Below are 23,044 nucleotides of genomic sequence, written 5' to 3' on the forward strand. Positions count from 1 at the left end.
TGCAGGGGGGGTGATAGCCCCTGCAGGGGCCATTTGGCCCCCTGTTGGGGGGCTGTAGCCCCTGGGGGGGCAGCAAAACATGTATTCATGAATTCACAAACATGTATTTAGAATTTACTTATTAGGCTAGAGAAACTGGTAGTCTTCCAAATTGCTTTAACACTGTAGATATATCAATAATACATTGCCCAGCCTGCCCCTATCTCTTGTTTTACTTGTGAAGGAACATGGATTTTGAGGTATTTTACAGAGTGACTTTGGGATTTTTTTTTTTTTTTTTTTTTTTTTTTTTTTTTTTTTTATCGTGGTTTTTTTTTCTCAGTTTTCCAATAGGGCACACCACAGTTCCTGCTAGGGAGGCCAGTGGCAGGACCCTGCCTGCTCAGAGCTGGCACCTTGGACTCAGCTGATCATGGCTGACCTCCTGGCCAACTGGGGCCAGGATGACATGCTTTGACAGCTCAAAGGAGGCTACCACACCTGGAACATCTTCCGGGTGATAGCTGCCGAGATGGCCAGACAGGGGCACACATGGCAGTAGTGCCACACAAAGGCCAACTCTGCAGCCACAGCCCACTGGTAGCTGGCCCAGAGGGGCAGATGCCTCTCCTAGCTGTGCAGTCCCCATCCAGGTCTGGCAGGTCACAGCCAGGCAGCAGCCCCCACTGCCAGACTGCTGCAGTGGGTAGAGGGTGCAGGGAACTCTCAGGGCTGCTTCAGCAGTCTAGCTGGCACAAGGGGTAGTGTCCCCAGGTACCAATTGGCTCGGCCCCAGAAGCTCCTGAGAGTGAGTCGCCCTGAGCTACTTGCCAGGGTGGCTTCTTGTACTGATAGGGCCAGGACAGGGAAGTTTTTTATCCTGCTAGGGACAGCACAGGTGCTGGCCCTGGGCTCCAGCTCCCCCTGGCTGCATATCTGGGAGGAGCCAGGCACGGTTATTTCACCCCAAGTGGCACAATTTGCCCCATACCAAAGTGCATGTCACGCACATGCGCCGAGGCAAAAAGTCCCGACTCAAATTTGCAACACTTCTATTTGAGCTGCTGCAAGCGCACGCGGCTGCATGTGTTGACATGCCCAGAGGTATTACATGGATCAAATTCCAGTCCCCTGTGATCACAGTCAAGTATCTAATAGATTTTAAAGGCAGAAAGGTTCACAATAATATCCACTCCAAACTACCCATGCTCTCCCATCTGTGCCCCAACACCTTTAATAAACTTTACGGTAAAGTCTGTTACGACAAAAGAACATCAAAAGCTACACATGCCACAGGAGAAGGAAAGGAGACACCAAGAATGCTGCCAATATCTTTGCTACTGCAAGGGGCCAAGAAATTGTAAGGTGAAGTATGTCCAAAACATAGGAAGTAGATCTTGCCCCAAGCTACTGAAGACCTATAATAAGACCTAGCAGGTAGTTCCTTCCTGACTCTAAATCTGGTCATCAGTGTAACTCTAAATGTATGTGAGCAAAATCCACCAGCCAGACACCTAAGGGGCTTCTCAGTACAGGTTTCTCTTGCTTTATGCAGGTTCTGTATGTGCGAATTCACTCTTATGCAATGACCCTTTTTATACCAAAAAACTGTTATATTTGAGGTAAACTCACTCTTATGAGATCAGTGTGGTGGAAACCCAGTCAGCTACTTTGTGCAGTGCATTGTGGGAGTGACGCCATAAGCTGAGGAAGAAAAAAATTATTTGGGGGGGGCGGGCTGAGCTGGGTGGTGGGACAATTGGAGCCCAATGGTTCATCCAGAGGTGCAGGGGGGGCTCCCCGCACCTCTACGCCAGCTCCACACAAGGGGTGGCATGAGGGCAGCACTGCTGCAAAGCCCCCAGCCCAGGGACAGCTCCGCGCCCATCTCCTCCGCAGCGTTGGCCCTTGCAGCCTGGTCCATTCCAGCCCCATCAGTGCAGTGCCCTAGGAACTGAGCCATGAAGCTGCCCTGCAACAGCACCCACCGCTCAGGGCAGCTGGTGCCCATGCTTCTGGAGCTGCAGCTGCCCTGGGAGCGGTGCGACGCCATGTGTGTCCTGCTGCCAGGTGGGCAGGGGGTGCAGAGCAGCCCAGTGGTGCTGCTCCTGGGACAGCTGCAGCTGGGCACAAAGCACAACGGCAGTCACTAATGCCAAGCTGCAATCCTGGCTGTGTCTGCACCCCTCCCCATCCTTCCTGAAGCTGCCCAGAGCCTGTACCCCCATGTTTGGGGGGGCTGAGCAGTAGAAATGGGTCTGGGTGTCAGTACGGTTAAGGTCTTGGAACGAATCCCTATTTGTTACATTGTAAAGTGGGTTCCCTTTATGCAAATTCAAGTTATACACCATTTTCCAGGAATGCATATACAGCATAAAGTAAGGAAAACCTGTACTGCTAGGAGCATGGTTGCACCCTGTGCAATCTTCCATCACTAACTGCAGCTACCATCGATGTCTTTCCCGCCTTCCTCTGAAACAAACAGGGACTAAATTATGCATAATGTAGGGTAGATGGGAAGAAAAGATTCCTTCCTGACTGCACAGGCAACCAGCAGAAGCCCTTAAATAGGGCATCGATTAAATGTAATATAAAACAATGCAGGAAATAAGACAGGCTCAAGGAAAAGGGCATGAACAACAGAACAAAGCTGATTTAGATTTTACACAACTACCTGGCGTGCCTTTTTTATCTGCCTACACAAGCCATACTTCCAAACAGTTAAACTTCAAGGAGCAAACTTATAACTTAAATGAAAAAAACCCTCCGGAGCTCAACCAGAAATCTGCTGCTAGAAATCTTTGTCTCATTTCGTCTCCATGTCCAGATTTGCTCACTGAATCCCATAAGGCACTATCAGCAAGGTCAAGAAGTCCCATTCCAGTCATAGCAATCAAGTTTTCTGTAAACTTCTTAAAATATACTTACAAACTGAACACCTGAAGCCTCATATTAAAGCCTCAATCTTTATTTTCCAAGTCCAGGATCACCCCTATCCAGTCATTTAATCATTGCCATGAACTTTTCAAGTTCCATCTTTAAATAGGATTTCTTGCCCCCCCTACTACCATTTGGAATTCTACTCTCCAACTTCAGCCCGCTAGTGTGTGGAAAGCTTCTTTAATTTCCAGTGTGCATGGTATGAGTATTCATTTTATTCCTTAACTTAAATAGTTCTTTTCCCTCTTTTGTGCTTGCACTCCCATGTATTTCAACCATAATCATATCCCTTTTCAACGTTTTGCTCAACTAAACAAGTGAAACAACCTCTTCTCAAATTCTTCATTCCCTCTTCTCTGCACCTGTTTTAGTCTGAATTCCTCATTTTAACCCAGATGACCTAAACTGTACAACATGTTCTAAAGGAGGTCTTACTAATGGCTCATACAAAAAGTACTAATACGTCATTCTCTCTACTAAAAATACCTTCTTACCCTATACAACACAGAATTGCATTGTAGCAGAGAACCAGATCCATTATCATTACAATGCAGGAACATTTGCAGCTGAAGACAAAAATGGTCCAAAGCACCATTTTTTTTACTTTATCGTATTAAAAAATCTTAAGCTAAGTCACATGGCTATGCCAGCTGTTTTCTTCTGTAAAGCCTTAAGGTGTTTTGGCTGAACCTGCAGAATTGGTGCACTGGCAACTGAAAAAAGTATTTTTTCCTTCCGCATTTAGGCCATAATTTAAACAGGATTCAGGTGTTTACTGAGCAGATAGGTCAGCAGAGGTTAGTATGAAATCAGGCAGAAGGCAGGGCAGGATGACACCTTAGATTTTATGCGAATGAGTTTTTATGAACTCATTCAGAGAGGCATGAGTATCGGTAGGCAAAAACCTACTTCTTCAGATGCCTACCTATTTCATCATAGGTGGATAAATGCTCTATCAGTAGGCAAAAACCTACTTCTTCAGATGGCTACCTATTTCATCATAGGTGGATAAATGCTCATTCCTCTCTGACCCAGCTAGTCTCTAAAGGTGCCAACCAGCCCTACCTTCTGTCTGTCAGGTGTTTACTATATCTATGTCTTCTTAATACTACAGCTTCCATCACTGAGAAATATCAACTCCAAATATGACAGGAAGGGGATCCCTTAATCCCCTTCCTCCTCCCTTTTACTTTAGCACAGGTGTGTCAAACTTACCTTGCACCTCAGGTCAGATTCAGACCTGAAGGGAAATCACTGCTGCAGCAGATATGGCCTGAGGCACAAGGTGAGCATGACCCTGTGCTCAGTAACAACTAACAAGCGATCTTCTAAGCTCTATTATACAAGGAGCATACAAACAATCTTATACAGAAAACCTGCAAGCATAGACATTTACTGGAGGAGAGGGTTTAAAACAAAGAAGCATACTTCCAGCTACCAGGGAATACCGTAAGTGCGTAATGCAGCTACATTAAAAACCAAGGAATTATTTTTATATCATCCCTTCCAAATAAGCTACAACCCATAACTGGGGCTCTAGAAGCAAATAAATTTAGCATCTTTCCAGGTGCACCAAATTTTCTTAGCAATCTTGACTAAAGTGCAACACAGTACTATCATCAAGAGTAAATAGCTATTAAAAATCCAGTCAGCATGGCAAGAAACAGCCACACGAAGGTAGCAATGCAGGCATTCACTAAGATTAAAGAACAGCTTCTCCATAACAACACTATGTAAATGACCAAGAGGGTTAAATTTAACATCCAAGCATTAGGCAGGAAGTATCAAAAGAAAACATGATAAAGTAAACAAACTAAAAACAAAAAAGGAAGCAAGCAAACAAACAAAAACCAAACCATCAAGTCAACCAAAAACCCCATAGTGAGAAATGGTAAAAGCTAATGAAGTAGTAAGGAAAGAAACACATTAGATCATAAGCCATAATGCACTGAAGAAATAATTTAAAATGACAAAGTAAAGAGAAAATCCACAAGGAACAAGGCCAGAGTGTGCTGAGGCTTTTATTTTAATGGCTCACTGGGAACAGCAGAGGTAGTGACTAGAGCTCAAACACGGTAGCTCCGTGCCCTGAAACCTCACATAAGGGCAGCACTCGCTGTCACCTTGCTGCTGGCACAGTCAATCACCAGCTGCAGCAGCAGCTATTTTTGCCCTTCCTCCCCACCCCCTCCTCAAGGGCAGCACTTGGGGTTAGTGCCCCAGTCACCACCCCTACCCCCACCTAGTTACATTATGGTGGTGATGCAGTAACAACAGCTGGAAGAGCTGTAATACCTACCTGGTTGTTTGGATCTACTCCAGCATAAGAATTACGAGAACTGCAACCAACAGGGGGGGTGGCTTCTCGGATGAACTCTGACATCTCAATCCCTCCACCAGGGTCACTTAAAAAAAAAAGTAGAAAACAGAACATATTTTTAAAACCATTATTCTCATTACTGTCAATAATTCAAAGACACAACAGTTTCAAACCTTAATTCAATGCACTTGAATCAGTTCTCACACATGTGACTGGAAAGCATACAAGAAACATTCATTTTGTAGGGTTTCTACTTTCTTTTCAGATATGGAAAGTTCATCTAAATTGCATACTCATCAAGTTGATGCTGAAGAAATTAACACAAAATGCCGTTTTGGAATGCCTGGCCCCTGTATGCTGACAGATGCAGCCATGCAGCAATTTCCCAATCACTAGAGAATTTCTAAGGCCACTGTGGAGAATCAGTAGATTAAGAGAAAGTTTTATTTTTACTAACTCATACACACTTCATCTGTCCTTCAGGTTATCCAATTAATGCAAATTTGCCTGATTCCAGGAATTAAATCAAAGAAGGAAATCCACAGGAAATGCAACAATGGTAGACATAAGGCTCCTTGAGGAAACACCAGAAGAGCCTAAATTGAGAAATATCCCCATCTAGCTCCATCCAGTTGAGAATGAGGTTGAACAAGTGGCTGGACACTACCCAGAGTAGCAGTGAAAACTGAGACAGGTTCAACATGCTTGGTCCAGAATGGGATGTTTTCTTTGCCACAGATAATGTTAGCTGGTCTCAGAAGAACTTACACAACTGGCAAAAAAGAAGTTTAAGATGCAAGGCCTTTATTGCTCTATATTCTTTGAATAATGAACAAACATGCTTTCTGTCTTTGCCTGTATAATCACAGGGTCCTGAAGGGCACCTATTACACATACCAAAACTAAACAGGATAGGTATCATTAACTCAACAGCAACACAGAGAAGGGTGTAGTCCAGAGATCTAATCTAGGAAAACAGGACCATGTCATTCCTTCCAGTTTGAGCTGCAAGAAACCCATGAGGAAGCAATGGAGAGGACTGAATAGGCCAAAGTGAGATTTGCCATGTAGACAGTCGCATACTTGGAAGGTGCAAACACAATGTATTCTGGCTACATTACACTGCTTCAATGGCTCACTGAGACTATGGAATGCAGTCCATGGAGGCATTTTAATTTATCCTGGAGACTAGAATGGTCCCCAGGCACATCAAGAGCTAACCCTCTTGTAACTGAGAGAGAGAGAAAAGCTTGGCAGGATAGGAATGAGGGCAAAAACATTTAAAGCAGAATATACTAGCCTCCTAAAAATATGAGCTGGTGAGATAATTATGTTCTGTCTCCAAGGATTTGAATAAGAATTGAACATAGCGACCATTTTGTTACGACTCAGCAGTGAGAAATGTGCAAGCTCTTATTGCTCCATATAGCAGCAGTTAACATTTCCCAAGCTGCTGTACTCCTGTTAATACCAATGCTGGGACAGTGCCAGGAAAATTAAAATGTAAAACATTGAATTCCACCTCATTAACTTCACCAGCTTTAGCAAAATGGCAAATATTCCTCATAGAAATGTTTTTGGAAATTTATGTACAGAACAACTGAAGAGTTTAAGCATTTTCTAGTTAACTGATTTTGTCTATGTTACAGTCACAGTTTTATTGATATTAAAAAATGACCCTGATGACTATACAACTCCCTTTGCCCACATCAGAGAGGCTATTTACAAATACAACATGCAATTAAGCAGTCTTCATTAGTTCACAAGATATCTCAAAGTGTGACTTTTCAGATATTAGGTTGGTTGAATTTAGCACAGCTTTTAAAAAGTGAATTAAAAATACTTGCATGAGAAAGTTTACTCTACTAGATCCCCCCATAAGAGTTGTTCAAGAGCTACTGTACAGACTGTAGAAAAACCTGTTAAAGGACTGCTTGAGCTAAAAGATTAACTGAGGCTAGGAAAAATCTAAAGTTGAAATGAGCAGACAGAGATAGACTTCTAAACTTAATTGTTGTCTCTTATAACGGATTTCAAAAGTCCTCAAAACTAAGACCTTCAATTTTACAGCCAATTATATTTTTACACTTGTGGTGTAATTTTAAATAGTGCAGCAATCAGTTCTTTCCACTTTATTTGCTGAGTTACAAGTATGCGAGATTAATAAATTCCCTCCTTCTCTGACTCTTTGTTCAGTCTCTGTGCCAGGAAAACTGAAAATGGTACTATCAGTACATGCATATCTAGGATACTAGAATTTGAGGATTAAAAAACGAGCCCATTATACTTTTCATAAGTTAAACAGCATTTAGCATTTTAAATATTATGCTGACATTTGCCCCTCTTAATTCATGACGAATACCGAGTTCAAGCAGGGATAGTATAGTAGGGCATGACTACTGCAGTCCAAATAAACATGAAAGCTTAGTAGGCAGCCCTTGCATTATACACATTATATAATAAATTACTTATTTAGAAAACATTTTAATAGGTTCTGATCTGGGTTTGCAGTTTTCAGTAAGTTTTTATGAATGTGAAATCTACCATTAAAGATGTGAATTTTAGAAGTTAATTTTTGGCATTTCTGGCATAACTGTATATGTCAAGGGAGAGCCTAAATACTTTGGTGGCTTGTGTCCTAGAAGTAAGATCTGGCTCATCAGAACTTGAAGCTAAGCCAATTAGAAATATGTTCCAGTCTCTAAAAACTGGAGAATGGAAGACAAACACTGCTATGTAAGCTAATTTCTGTGCGGGCCGGGAGCGACCCGAGCCCTTTTTTGTGCTGCACGCGGGCTGTGGCCAGCAGCCCAGGCACGCTGGATCGGAGAGGGAGGGCGACAAGCTAGAATTAGGCACAAACGCTTAGCGGTAGTTTTAAAGATTGTTTACTTACACCGAGATGGCAGTGGTGTAGGCTGGAAAACTTGCTTGAGTTGCGGTTACAGACACAGACAACACGGACGGTCGCGTGGAGTTTGCTAGGCTCCACGGAACAGAGCTCCGGATGCTCTGGGTGAACGCGCCACCAAAATCGGAATCGGAGATATGTCTTATAAAATTTGCGCTCGAAGACGGGAAGAGGTGGGCGATGGATCAGGTCGCCAAGCTCCTCTGAATCTCACACAGGGTCTCTATTACCCTGCCATGTATCCAGAGTCCCCACGAGATGGATGTGGATTCCTCTTCGGCTGGGGCGGAAACTGCTCAAGCCTCTTATACGGCTAACAGGCCAATTGTTAGCCGCCACGTGGGAATAATTTAGAACTAGCCAATAGCGGGGAACGAATTTGCATATGGGTGGCGGGAACTCTTTTGCACCGTGCATTTCTCTTGCAACTTGAGCAATGCACCCTGCAAAAGAAGCTGCAAATAGGCGGGAAACTCGTCCCTGCACCGGGGTTTTCCTCTGCAATAGGAAACTCTCCCGTGCAATGAAGCTGCAACTTGGCGGGGATAATTCTGGTGCCGAAGCACACACAAAATCATGCCTTTGGGTCATGACAATTTCTTCTTATAATGGCGTACTGCATTGCCTGAATAAAATGCTTTTGAGGCCACTGAAAGACTTTAGTACTGCTATTGTAACATAGCCACAAGGCAGACAGTTGGAAAGCAACATGTAAACTCTTTTAGTAACAAGATCTCTAATTGTTGCTCCACAGATCATGGGGCAACCTGAGTTCCAGTGAACAGCGCTGAAGATTTCTTACTGCAGGTATTCCCAATTGACTGCTTCAATATTCTAGAAATATTCTCTGTTCAGTGACCAAACTTGTGGGGCTTTAAGACTTGGATATTAGAACTAACTCAAATACAGGCAGTCCTCAGATTTACAACACAACTGGTTCCTGAAAACCGTCTTAAGTCGAAACGTTTTAACTCAGAATTACTTTTCTCATAAGAAACAACGTTATAAATGTTATACAGGCAAAGACAGAAAGCATGTTTGTTCATTATAATGAACAAACATGCCCCCCACCCCCATGTCATTTCCTCTCCCCCTCAAAACTCTTCCAATTTGCACACATTTCTCTTGAAATGTAGTACCCAAAACTGGACACAGCACTCTAGGAAAGGTCTCACCAGTGCTGGAAAGAATGGAAGAATCATTTCCTGTGACTGGTAAATAACACTTCTGTTATTACACACTGTTATGGTATCAGCTTCTTTACAATAATATTACATTACTAGCCAACAGCCCATCAAGAATGACAGTCGGAGTGGGGGGGGAGACTGGGATGGAGCGCTGCCACCTAACGGCCCATGCTGCTGCTGTTCTGCCTCTTGCAGGGAGCGGGGTGGGGGAGCCGAGGCCAGCAATGCCCACCCCGTCTGGTCCACGGCACACCTTCGGAATCATGGTAGCGCTCCGCTACACTTGGAGCACTCTGATTGGCTGTTTCCGTCAGCCAATCAAAGTGCAAATAAAGCATGACAGACAGAGACAGTTGACTTACACTTTTATAATATTAGAATTACATTAGCTGAGTATTCAGCTAACGATCCATTATAACTAGGGGTCTATCAAACTTGAGGCAGCGGCTAGCCAATTTCATGGGCAGATCCCAGGTCCAGCCGCCATTTTCATAGGTTGAGCATGATACCCCCTCCCCCCCAACACACACATGCACACACGCGCGCACACACACCCTTCTGATTGGCTAAGGGACCCTGGCAGTCCCACCCCTTCCCACAGATTGCCCAGTGGCCCCAAAACACCACTTAAAATTGGTTAACGTTTTCCTTAAAGGCTTGTGCCAATTTAAACCAGGGGAATTAAGCCCATGAAAGCCATTAATTGACAGGTTATTAAGCCATCTAAACAATTAAACTCTAAACTGAAATATCTTATTAAAATAAAGCTATGCACACCATGAATTGTAAGCAATACCAACTACACACACTTTACTAAGCTCTAAATTGAAATCTTATGAAAATAAAGCTATACAGAACATGAATTATAACTAGGGGTGCACTGATAAAGATCTTCTTGGCCAATACCAGTAGTCAGTTATTAACCAGCCATATCAGTCGATACTGATCTGATAAGCGATATTTAGTAATAAAGCTTATCAAACACGAGCTTTAGTTCAAGCACCTCCATCACCATTTCTAAGCATGGGGATGCTGATACAGGAGACGTAGTGGCACATTAATTAGAGATGCTCTGGAATGCTGCCAGCCTGCAAGGAGAAACCCACCATTTCCTATGTTTTTTTCCTTTAAAGAAGGATTCATGAAAATCCACGTTTTTCTGTGCATCTCACAGCAGCGGGCGTGGGATGCCCCAGCTGAACTCAGAAATCATGATCCTGCCAGATCTGCAGCTCCACAGACCCCCTGAAACCTGCTTCTGGCCCCTCAACCACCGACTGTCAGTTGAGAACCTATGCTCTAAAAAAACAGCTGCACCACCCAGTTTGGTGTTATCCACACATTTTCTAAGTGTACAGGAAACTAGGTTTCTGGATGGGGGTTGGGCCATATCCCCCCTTTCCCCCTGTTGGAGCTCAGCCACACCTTCCCCACATGGGGGCTGGGTTGAGGCCCAGCCCACACTCCCTTCTCCCCCACTCCCCCCTCCCCTTACAGGTTTGGGCCATGTCCCATTCCCTCTACACAGGTCAAGCTCCTTTCACCTGCAAGGCTGTGTTGGTGCAAACTGGCACTCCAAGTGGCACTCCAAGTGGCCAAATGGTGCCTGCCTAGGCACTGGATCAGGAACACTAGCTGGATCTGGCCTACAGATGAACCAATCATCCATACTCCGGCCTGCAGGGCAAAAGGGTTGAGTACCACTATATTAGAGGGACCTTTTGTTCTGGGCTTTACTTGGCAAGATTAAGCCATAGAACAGGCAAAGTGCCTTCAGCTTAGAGAGAGCCCTCTCAACTAGTAAAGAAGGCAAGGAAGGATGGTATGGGTATATACTAGTAGGTAAGGGAAAAAGTCATGAATGCCTATAAATTGTTTCCCAGTTTGAAGGCCATATTAGATTTTAAAAAGAATTTTAATTACATTGCAACCCCAAGTACAGTAATGAGATACGTACAGCTTGCTTATTTTGAACTTTCTGAAACATCAAATGAAATGCTTTGCACCAATCTGCACTGAAATTTCATGTCACTGCATCAGCCTTCAGGCTTGAGGATGTTACAGTCAAGGCACCCAAGGCAAGCCTAACTATTTTAGCTTAAGATGATGGTTTTCAAAGAGGGGTATGGGGCAATTTTCCCAGAGATACATACCTAATTTCTAATAAGGATGGCGAGGATTCGGATTCTAAAAATGCAACCGATGTGCATAACCAAGGTAGGTCAATTTGCAATAAACTTTGACCACAGTCTCTGCAGTGCCACCTGTAATCTTATGCCTATTCTGTTACTTCTGCTCTGTTATTGCTTAAGTCTATTTTTTTTTCTTGCAGATCAGCACTGCAAATGTTGTTCCAGGAGGTCAACCCTTCTTTCATCCTCGTATACCACTGCTGTCTATCTGCAGCCAGACATTCCCAGATGTCCGTTAGTATCCTGTTCTGAACTAGATGGAACATCAAAAGGTCCACAATATGCTTTTTGGCTGGCCACACTTCCGCTGACTTCATTCCAGTTCTCCATATAGTAGCTTCCTAGGTACGTGCCCATTAGTTTTTGGCTAGCCACGTCACATACAACAGTACTGCCCTTCATTATCAATGCTGCAATAACCAGCTCGTTGCAGCACTTCTACATTGGCTGACGAAATCCTGTGACCCACAAGCAGGTATAAAGGAAGTGTTGGTGGTCTCTCTCCAGCAGTCAGAAGTGTCAGTAGTGTCCAGGTTCCACACCCATAAAGCAAATGAACAAGAGCCACAGAATAATAAACCTTAGCCTTCATGGAGGCCTTCATTCATAGCTGAGTCCAGACCTGCCTAGTCAGTTTGCCAAAAGCTGCATTTGTTTTCAGGATATAACAACTTCCTCTTCAACACTAAATCAATCTGTTAGCATACTGCCCAGGCATAAAAGCTCAGTTACAGGATATCACTTTCCATAGGCATATAGTACAGACAGACTGCAACTCTACCCAGTGGCAATCAGTACATAACCTTTGTCTTCTCTAAACTAACTGCAAGTTCTAGAGGTATTTGCACCCACCCCTGTACAAACAGCAAAACAACACTTGCAAGTTTTATTTGGACTGAGCCACTGATGCTGTCAGCCACAAAGAGTAAACTGCAAAGCAACTGCAAAGTACCTGAGGGGCAAATGTCAATGTTGTTTGCAATTTTACATGATTGAACAGTGTTCCAGAAGTGAAGAATCTTGCCAGTGCTTCCTCAAAAAATGCTGCATAAACAGAGTAAACAAAATTGGATCTGGTTTCACTCTAACAGAGACAGAAAAATGTTTGGGCAGCTTGAAGGAACACATGGCAGAATAAGGATTGGCACTTATCTGATGCAGGAACACAAAGAGCTTCTCGGGAGACCCAAGGCTTCCCAGCAGGCTCTAAAGGGCTGGACTGACTGTTGTACCCCAAATTTTCTTGATGTCAATGAAAGACATGGAGACTACAATGCTTATCATGACTGCTCTCTTTGATCTGTCACCCAACAAAAATTATGTCCACCATTCCCCAATCATGCTCTAAAGCTGTCCTGGGACTCTGGGAGCTTGCCACGTAGCACGAGTAAAAGCACAGAAGCCAAGGAGGGTCCTAGCCAATATTTTATTTAATAGTTACAATGCATGCCTCTTCCCCCTTGTAAATCTTAACTAAGGTCACATATTTGAACTTGAGAGACAACACCCTCCTCCCAGGTTTGAAAGAAAGGCTTTGTAGACAGACTCTGTCAGGACTGTGAACCTTAGCCTAGAGCAGAGCTTTCCAAACTGTGTGCCGCGACACATTAGTGTGTCGGCAGCAGTGTGTAGGTGTGTCGCGCGAAATGCAGAACATTTTGCAGAAGGGCACCGCGGAGCTCCCTTACTTGCGTCTGCTTCCCTTGGCCCCTCCCCCGGAACTGAATTACTGTGTCGCGAAATGATGCATGTCTAAAAAGTGTGTCACCAACATGAAAAGTTTGGAAAACTCTGGCCTAGAGGTTTCTTTTCACTTGTTACTGACCTTTTTGATGGACACACCTGTGTCCTTCAGTAACCTGAAAAACTATGCTGGCAAGAGCTTAAGCTGCTAGTAGGGCCACCCATGTTGGACAGATTTGGAAGTAGAGGTAATCTACAACAGTAGAGTCTGTTTTTTCATAGGGTGGCTATCTATAGCAATTGCAATGGGGCCAATGTCTTCCAAATGGTTAAACACCATCATGTCAATGGCAAGACAACAGATAAGCTCACACATGGAAGTCACTCATGGTAAAAGTGACATTCAAACCCGTTTGAGTTAATGACATCTAAGGCACTAGCACAGGAATTGGCAATTCCCAGTACACGTGACCATTGTCCTCAGCATGCCACAGCTGGCCCAAGCTCCAAGCAGCTGACACCAGCCATGGAACCTGGGCTGCTGGCAGCAAGTGGCCAAGAGGCTGTAAGCAGCTGGCCTGCCGCCTGTTGCAGCTGCCCAGAGCCCGGGCCAGCTGTGGTAGGCAGTCAGGAGGCTGCAAACAGCTGTGCCGGGCTCTGCAGCCCTGGGACCAGTTCTGTGGCTGCACATGTGCTTCTGGATGGGCAGTGGGGGAGAGGGCCAGGGTTGCGCTGCCCCAGGCCCCTTCCCAACTGTACACCTGGAGGTGCACACACAGCCACCACCACCACGGAGCTGATGCTGGAACTGTGGAGCCCTGTGCAGCTGTTTGCAGCTTCCTGACTACCTGCCACAGCCAGCCTGCTGCACCAAGCTCTGGTACCCTGGCACTGGCTCCATGGCAGCGGCAGATGCATGCACGCCTCAGCAATGGCAAGGAAGGGGCCAGGGCAGCACAACCCCAGCCCTTTCTCCACTGTCCACCTGGAGGCGTGTATGCAGCCACTGCCAGCAATAAGGATCTGGCCCCTCATGGCTCCCCCACTTCTGGCTGTCAAATCAAGGCGTGGGTGAAGGTCAGGTTGTTTTTGGCACTCTGGCCAAAAATGTTGCCAACCCCGGCACTAGCACAATGGAGTGCAGTTCTCTGTAAACAGGGAGGTGTGATGCCCACCACTCTACGAAACTGTCATATTTAGCCTTGTTAGTTTTAAGTCATATAGGAGGCAAGGTAGATTTGCACTCAACTGACCAAAGTAGATTATATATATTTTTATTTATATATTATATATGAAAAGCTGTGAAAAGTAAATGATGAAGTAAGCTTCTGCTCACAAAAGCTTGTCTTGTTTAAAAAAAAATTAACTTTGGTGACTCAACTGGTACAAATCTACCCTACCTAATGCATATCTAGCCTTTTCAGGGCCTAGTAGCTTTTGCTTTTCCAATGGATGTAAAAGATGCTAGGGTAAAACAGTGAAAGTGAAACAATGCAAACAACAATCACTTTAATCCACGCATGCACTGGGTCTTGACATTTTCTGAAATCCATTTGCGATAGAGGAGTAGTGAGGCAACAGGCACAGTGATGCTGGAACTAGTGAATAAAAGATCTAATAGAAGTGAAAAACTGTAGGCTTTACACAGATCTGAAGACATCTTCCATTAAAATCAGATCATGACGTATATTACCTAGATTCAAAAGAATCTAGAAGGTCAAAATGTTTTAATTTTTTTTATCCAAAGCTTTGATTCCATTCAGAAACTGTGACAAAGTGATGGAGGCGAACATGCAGTACAGCCTGAGTCCATAGAAAGAAGCCTGTCCCTTACAGGGGCCATCTGAAAGTGCCAGTTTGAAGAAGCCATCCACAAAGCTTCAGAAGGAAAGCAGGGTTTAACAATCTTTTGCCCCTTAAAAAAATATTATTATTTTTAAACAGCAAAAAGATAGAGGGGCCTCATTCAGTGAAAAAAAACACAACTAGTAATTTGAATTTCTGGAAATGGGAGTATGATGTCAAATTGGCCTCCAGAATCAAGCTCACAACTGCCTTAAGAAGAGCTAACTACATTTCATAAAACTACTGTTCCCAATAGACAGAAAACAAATCTGGCTCTCCAAAACATGCAAAACAAGATATATTTATTATGTCCAATTGTAAACTACTTGGGATTAATTTGAAAGAAGAGCCCAGAAGCTTGCAAATTTCTTGTCTGAAGTTATCTATGGACTCAGAGTTCAAGACCCACACTGCCATCTGACCAAATAAGCTACTTTTGTACACTTTATAATTTGATTAAAAATGAATAAGAAAGCAAATGCACATTTTTGCAAGGATGCTACCAAGATAATTAGAAGGTGAAACAACATAATAATCAATTAAATGTCACACTTAAGAATGGATCAACAGGTTTGAATTATGCAATCAATAAGGATATATTAGCTTTGTTTTGGGAGAATTAAGGAACAGCCAGCTTTCTCTTAGTCCTAGCCAACAGAGTGTACTGACCAAACTAATGAAAGACATAGGTTTCAACAGGGCAGTAGTCCTCAGCCTTTATAAACTAGAAGCACCTTTCTGTAACTTTTGTGAAACAAGAGGCACCCCAATTCAAAAGTGGATTCATTTATGGCAGCGATTACCTGCTTGAAGAGGGACGAGGAAGGAGAAGTAGCCAGCAGGGAAGAGTATGTTCTGCAGTGTGTAGGAGGAAGGGGAACAGCTAGTAGGGAAGAGCCTGCACTTATTCCCCTTATCTCCTCGCTCCCTAGCACCTTCAAAGGCTGTCAAGGAACCGGCTAAGTCATCCCAGTTGAGAATCACTGCAATAAGGCACTAAGTGTTTATTCTGATCTTGAACCACCACCAGAAAGAGCTCCCCCAACACACACAGTGTATTCATTGCTCTTAAAGAAGTGCAGCTAGAGAGGCTTGCAGTAGCAATTCTTAACCACTTCAACTTAGTCATATGCTTCTAGGATCCATTTTTTAATTCTACTCCCCCTTCAAGCATACCCCCCTCACCAAAAAATATATATATTTCTAGATATAAACAAAGATGACACTCAAGTCATGCACAACTACCACCCAAAAGAATCCACTGGAAAATTCACTAAAATGGTCTATTTCTAGGTTTCACATACATATTTTGCTAGCCTCACTACACCAGAGTGGGCAAAATATGACACACCAAATGATTCCATCTAGCCTGCAGCAGGTCTCTTGGCCCTGCCTAACACAGGGGGCAGCCCAGGCAGTGGCATGTGTGGCTGGTCCCACCAGGCCTGGGGAGAGAGATGCCACCTGGCACAACCTGCCTTATCCCAACATGCAGCTCTGGGGCACGCTGGGAGTTGTCTCCAGGGCCAGGCAGTAGCAGTGCAGCAGCCAGACTTAGCTTCCCAGCAGCCCCTGCTGCTGCTACTCAGGAGCAGGTGCATGCCCCACTGCTGCCAGACAGACCGGCCCAGCCCTCCTGGGATCACAAGACAGTGACAACATGGGGCCAAGTCCCAGGGCAGAGCCATGATCTGCTCTCTGCATGCCCCTGCATTGGGCAATGGAATCACAGGACAGGAAACCGGTGCCCCGTGTCATCACAGGGATGAACGGGGAGTGGATCATGGCTCTGCCCTGGAACCTGGCTCTGTGCCGTCACCGCCCTGTGATCCCAGCCACCCATCCTGCTCCCAGACACTGTTCCCTGCCTTCCCGTGGCCTCATCCCATCTGTCCAGCTGAGTGCACCCTGCCCACTGGGGTCCTGGGCTGGTCTCTGTGGAGAACCTGCTCACCCACTCCATCCAGTGCCCCTAGCAGTGGGTGTAGGGTGGACAGGCCTGGGGCCAGATAGGATAATTTGGCATCTTCCTAGCTGCCACCCTCCTCACCAGAAGGTGTAAACGGCTGACAGGGGGCCTAAGCCAGGTCAGCACCTCCCTGACCTCCTTCCAGCTCTCAAGAACTCACCAAAACTCCATAAGTAGCCCTCCAGTCAAAATAAAATAAAGATGTTACTTTAAAAACAAAAGGATTCAAATTTTATTTGTCTTTGGGGTCTCAAAAAAATTAACTGTGTGGTGAAGATGAAGGAGACTTCAGTGAAGCTCATAACACTTACACAGTCTTTTGTTGTGTTGGCCTTGACAAACACTCAAATATTTTGCCTTTTTCCTCTGATGGTTTTGTCCAGGCAATGGCGATGCAAATAGGCTATCAATAACATCTAGACCTCAGAAAAAGAAAAAAAATATTTTCTTCTGCATGGTCTCTGGCTTTAGGATTACCATTCCTGATATGCCCTTCCCTATAGACCATCTTTGTGGGTTGAGGGCCCAATTAGGTGATTCCAGGTATACTGGATAATCAAAGTAGTCCAGTTCTCCACAGCAGGCAAACTTTAAGCATCAGGTCATAAGGTTATGTTTCGGTACCAACAGCCCCTTCATTTCCCAAAACTCAGCAAGACTGACCATAAAGCACATACTTTTCATAGAATCACAGGACTGAATGGGACCTCTCAAGGGTCATCTAATTTACCACCCTGCACAAAGGATACCTTGTCTTTAAGCCATCCCAAACAACAGCTCATCCAGCTCCTTGAGAACCACCAACGAAAACTAGCAATTTCCGTAACCAGTTGCTCCACTGCCCTATTATTCTGACAGTCAAGAAGTTTCCCACCCCCCTTAGACTTAATCAAAATCTGTTTTCTGTAATTTAAACATATTTGTTTATGTCCTGCCCTCAAGGCAAGCAAAAACAGTTATTCTCATTCTTCTGCATGGCAGCCTTTAAAATATTTGAAAACTGCTGTCATATTCTAACCCCTGTCCCAACCTTTAATCTTCTTTTCCCAAAGCTGAACATAACTAGTTCTCTTCTGACACACAGCTTGCATTTTAACCCTTTCATCTTTGTCAGTTGCCTCTGGACCCTCTTCAATTTAGCTGCATCCTTCTCAGAATGAAAAGCCCAGAACTCTACTTAATACTCCAGCTGAGATCTAACCAGTGCCAAGGAGACAAACTCCCATATTTTACATATTACACTCCTGTTAATACAGATCAGAATTTTATTTTTATATATACATATAACAGCATCATGTTGCTGAGTCATGTTCAGTCTGTGATCTACCAAAACCCCCAGATGCTTCTCAGCAATGCTACTGCCTAGGCAACCATCTCCCATTCCATATTTATGCGTTTGATTCCCCTCCCCTCCACTTCGCTCAGTAAGATTTGCCTTTGGCGAATTCCAAAAATGCAAGACAGAATGACGGGTCTTTATAGGCAAAGTTGTGACACTCAGTGCTGATAGAAGGAGAAGCCACATGAGCCACTGTTAACCAGAGAGCTATAACATCAAATATCCTGAGGTGAACAGTTCCAAAGGAACAAATTACAGTACACTTGCTAATGTTTGTACAATCAAATGATGCATGTGTTTATTCATTCAATATTTCCAAGAAAAACATACCCAATGCATCCAGGTTAAAAAAAGGAAAAGCTTTGATAATTTCAGCAACTTTGTGAAGAGCCATCTATGATTTGGGAGCCCCAGTCCAAGTATCACTGAAAAACTGATCACATAAGTAACTGAAACTCTCTTACCTGGGCCCATTGCTATCCTTTCTCCTGGTGGATGCACTGCCTTGTCCTGACTTTGCTCCTTTGTCCATACGTTCATTGGCATTCCTCTCCACAATCTCCCCCTCATCCAGTGCTCTATGCAATCGGTAGTTCACCATCTTCAGAACAATGAAGAGAGCTGCTATCACTGGACAATAGACTGCTACTATCACCATGGAAGAAGGAAGGGCCTTTGAAAAGAAAAAAAGAAAATGAAGCAGGCAGACAAGCTTTTAGACACTAATACTCCCAAGCACATATACAAATGACTAGAATTAGCAGCTTTTGCTGTGTATTGAAGAAAGAGACAATTTCCCAAAACAAACGTAAGAAAATCTATGTAAAATAGCAACATGTATGACTTGTTCCAAGGGTGGGGGGGAAGGCGAGAAGCCATGTTAGGCAGAAACAAAAAGCAGGGTGGCACCTTATAGCTTATAGGCCAACTCATTCTGAGGGGCATAAGCTTCTACAGGCTACAGTCTATTTCATCAAATGCATCTCACAGGGCAGGCTATAGCTTAAGGAAGATCATGCCTCTTTGAATGAGTTAATCTATAAAGGTGCCACCGCACTGCGCCTTGTTCCAATTAGTTGTGTCAAACCAAATACAGTTCTAAGGCAAGGGAAAACAAGGAAGGCATAACTGGACCATGCTAGAAAACATAGCATACAAAGCAGCACACTGTGCTGACACAAAGAACTACATTAAGAATCCCAAATAACTCTTCTACATTTGCTACATAGTAAGCATCATGCACATATAAAGGTAGTAGAGTTGGATCTTTGGAAACATGCCATTCCCACACCACACTCGGCCTTTCTACCCAGCTGTAATCAAAAACACCAAAAAGAAGGACCAAACATACCAACAGTAAACATGGAGCACTAAATAAAATGATCTGACGACTAAGAAGCAAGGTGCTACAATGAGTTTGTTTTAGGGTTTTGTTGTTGTTTTTTTTTTTTTTTTTTAACTTTAGATCAGTGATTCTCAACCAGGGTGCCATGGCACCCTGAGGTGTCTTGAGATACTTTCAAGAGTATTGCAGTACGCCACAAAATGTTAGCACTGATAGGTTTGCAAACATGCTTCACAAGATAAACCCAGAGGCTTCAAATATTAATTCACAGTTGTGGTCTTCCTGAGCTCTTTGCAAAAGAAAAACTGTTTTATTAATTTTTTCGTAGTCAACAGAGAGTGAAAACTGAGTGCCCTCAAGTCTAAAAAGGTCAAAAACTACTGCTCTAGATGGTCTTAGACTTGATTTGTCATCTCAAGAGCTACTCCCACATAATAATCACCCAAGCCAAACATGTTTTTCTTGCCCATGCAAAAAGATTCACTTGTTGATGCCATATGACCTAGACACCTGAGCCTCACCCAGAGCTAATCTAGAAGATTGCATGCTACAATTTGATACAAAAGTAGCAACACAACAAAGGTGACCTGCAAAGGATTGTTTAAGTGAGCTCACACCCCAGCCTTTTTAATATGAGAAAAATAACTCAGGAATTCGTTAGCTTGATTTAACCTTGGAAGTACCAAAAATTATCAGAACTTCAGAGTTTGTTAAAAGACCTCAGGAATTTCTGTTTTAAACTTTGATACTTCAATAGAGGGGCAAAAGTACTAAATCTTTAACCAGCTCCATTTACCCAAACTGTTAGTCTCTGATAATCAAACAATTTAGAGACTGACTAGCAAATCTGTCCTCTTCCTGACTTATCTTCACTCTTGGCCCTCTCATTATAACCCACGGCAACAGAATCTTTCAGCCTGAAGAAGGCCTCAGTTACTAACCAAGCTATATAGCAGGTAATAACCAAAACCTCCTCACCCCCAGAGCAGCATGAAATGCACAAGTCCAGCTTTGCTCTCTGTACAGCGCCATTTACATTATAGTTGCTGTGGGCAAGTTCTACAACACTAAACCAATGGTGTTAAACTTATCTGGTCCTTTGGGTTGGATGAGTGGTGTGGGGCTGATCTAGCACATCACATCATTGTCATACCTGTACTAACCTTTTAGTCTTTTCAGACTGCAACCACCTCTGTTATCCTTTAATCATAACTTCTTACTAGCAGGATGATTAAAAAATTCTCATCTCATTTTACATGTTATACACTTCAAAGCCTATGTTTTTGTTAAGCACATAATGACAAAGTCAAGGAATTCTCATCATCAACAGCAGCCAGCAAAGCTCCCCAACTTCCCACAACTGGGAACTGTCCAGTTTGGTGAAGAGGCAAGGAGCGATGGCTGCTGCTTCTCTCACCTCCCAGTTTACAGGAGAGGCAACAGGGGGTGAAGCCAGCTTCCACATCTTCTCAAGGTGAGCATAACCCAGTTTCAGAAAGGTAGAGAGCCTTTCCCCTGGCTCCATTCCTCTTGGTTCCCAGGAGGATGTAAACTAGGGGAAAAATCTCCCAGAAGGAGCAATTTAACCCTGGTTGTTGCCAGGTTCTCTCTCACCTGGAGTGGCCATATTTGCACCAGGAGAAAAAACTTGAACATCTGTGCACTTTCAGTTTCTACCAGCAGAATGGTGATTGTCCCAATAGAAACTGTACATTTGTACCCAGTCCATCTTTAAACACTGAATGGAAGAGCAGGACTGAAGGTTATAACCTAGAAAACTTTCAGACACGTGCTGGATGATATCAACTATATGACACATTTTACCTCACCTTCCTTTACAAGGAAGTGCTATACATACAACAAACAACAAATGGTAGTGCTCATGTTGAAATTTAGTTTAAAAGTACTCCTTACTAACTCATGACCTGTGTGGATGGGAAGGGGGTGGGGGAGGGAGGGTGTGATAAAATATATTCCTGGATCCCCTGCATCAGTACAAGATGCCATGTACTGTAAATATTTACTTTCTGATTAGTTAAAAGCAAGCAGGGTGCCCAATGTTTTGTCCTGTCTCTAGCAAAGAGACAGAGAGAAAAACAAGCAAGTCTGTAATACGGCATTCAGAAGGGAGACTGCTTGTTACCATTCCTTCACAAACTCATTAAAAAAGATTAGTCTCTTAAAGCTGTCTTGGAGAAAAGTAATACGATTTTTAAGTCAACTCCTATAATGCAGTTAAATGGGAATGGGTACTCATAGGCTAAGCTACACCATGTGTAATTTAAAGCAGGACTTCACTCATCAGTCCACCTGAGAAGGAATCAAACAGTATTCTACAAAGATATGCAAATGATCCACTGTTATGCACTCAAAAACCAAGATAATACTAGATTGGAAGATGAGGGCATGTTTATCTGCACACCTATCCCCAGCCTAGTGTGCAATTCTTCTAAAGGACAAGAGAATTTTTCCCCACCTATTTTAGGTCCTTACCTCTCTACTGCATTCTCCTGTGTGCCTATACAGCTTCTATCAACACAGTCCTCTCCGGTGCACTCTTTTCATGTCCTTGGGTCCACCTGGCCAAAGGCAAATAAAAAAAATAGCCCAAAAACCTGGGCCCCAACACTAATGTTTATTATGTACCCATATGCAAGATGCTCAACTTGCATACCTTGTTTTCCTTTCCTTCTCATGAAAAGACCAAAGTAGACTATGAATATAATAAAGTTAGTTTCCTGCTTGACCTGTGCATAACAATTTTAAAAGAAAATACCTTTCAAGAAGGTGAATTAATTAGTTTTGCTTCTTTTCCTGAAATACCTTCCTTTCTCTGTATGGTGTGTCTCAGTTTTAAAAACAAAAAGAGCTTAAACAAGAGAACAAAATAACTTATAAAACCAAGAATTGTGTGTGCAATTAAATAAAATAGCCTTTCAATGTCTGCCAGCTGACAAGCAGATTCATCAGGCACCTGACTAGACCTCTTATGTGTACACCATGATCCAGATTTCAGCTAAAGAAATTCTACAACATTCCTGGGTAGCTTGTTCCATTGTCCCACTGTCCTGATGCTCAGGAAGTTTTCAGAGATTCAATCTAAATCTGCTTTGCTACAATTTAACCTCATTGCTTTGTCCCCTGTCATCTGAAGCAAAAGAACAGTTGTTCCCCCTCTTCTTTATGGCAGCCTTCAGCTATTTCACAACTGCTATCATGTTTCTCCCCACTCCAATCTTTTTCTCTAAAGGAAATGCACCTAGTTCCCTGAACCCTTCCTCATACCGACTGCATTCCAACTCTAGCAACTTTTGTTGTTAGGTTTTGTTTCTAG

The 23,044-nt window shown here is 43.6% G+C and overlaps 1 protein-coding gene across 1 annotated transcript in view; it reads right to left on the reverse strand.

Moving 5' to 3' along the window:
• The window catches only part of PCNX1 (pecanex homolog 1), a 138,855-nt gene that overhangs the window by 108,452 nt on the left and 7,359 nt on the right, over positions 1-23,044 (reverse strand). Inside the window, exons 2-3 of the mRNA XM_025194118.1 lie at positions 18,830-19,038; positions 5,219-5,324 (exon numbers count right to left, since the gene is read on the reverse strand). Coding sequence (XP_025049903.1) covers positions 5,219-5,324; positions 18,830-19,038 — 315 coding nt within the window. The remainder of the gene's footprint in view (positions 1-5,218; positions 5,325-18,829; positions 19,039-23,044) is intronic.

This window comes from Alligator sinensis, unplaced genomic scaffold (genome assembly GCF_000455745.1).
Source record: "Alligator sinensis unplaced genomic scaffold, ASM45574v1 scaffold768_1, whole genome shotgun sequence".
Classification (NCBI taxonomy): Eukaryota; Metazoa; Chordata; order Crocodylia; family Alligatoridae; genus Alligator; species Alligator sinensis.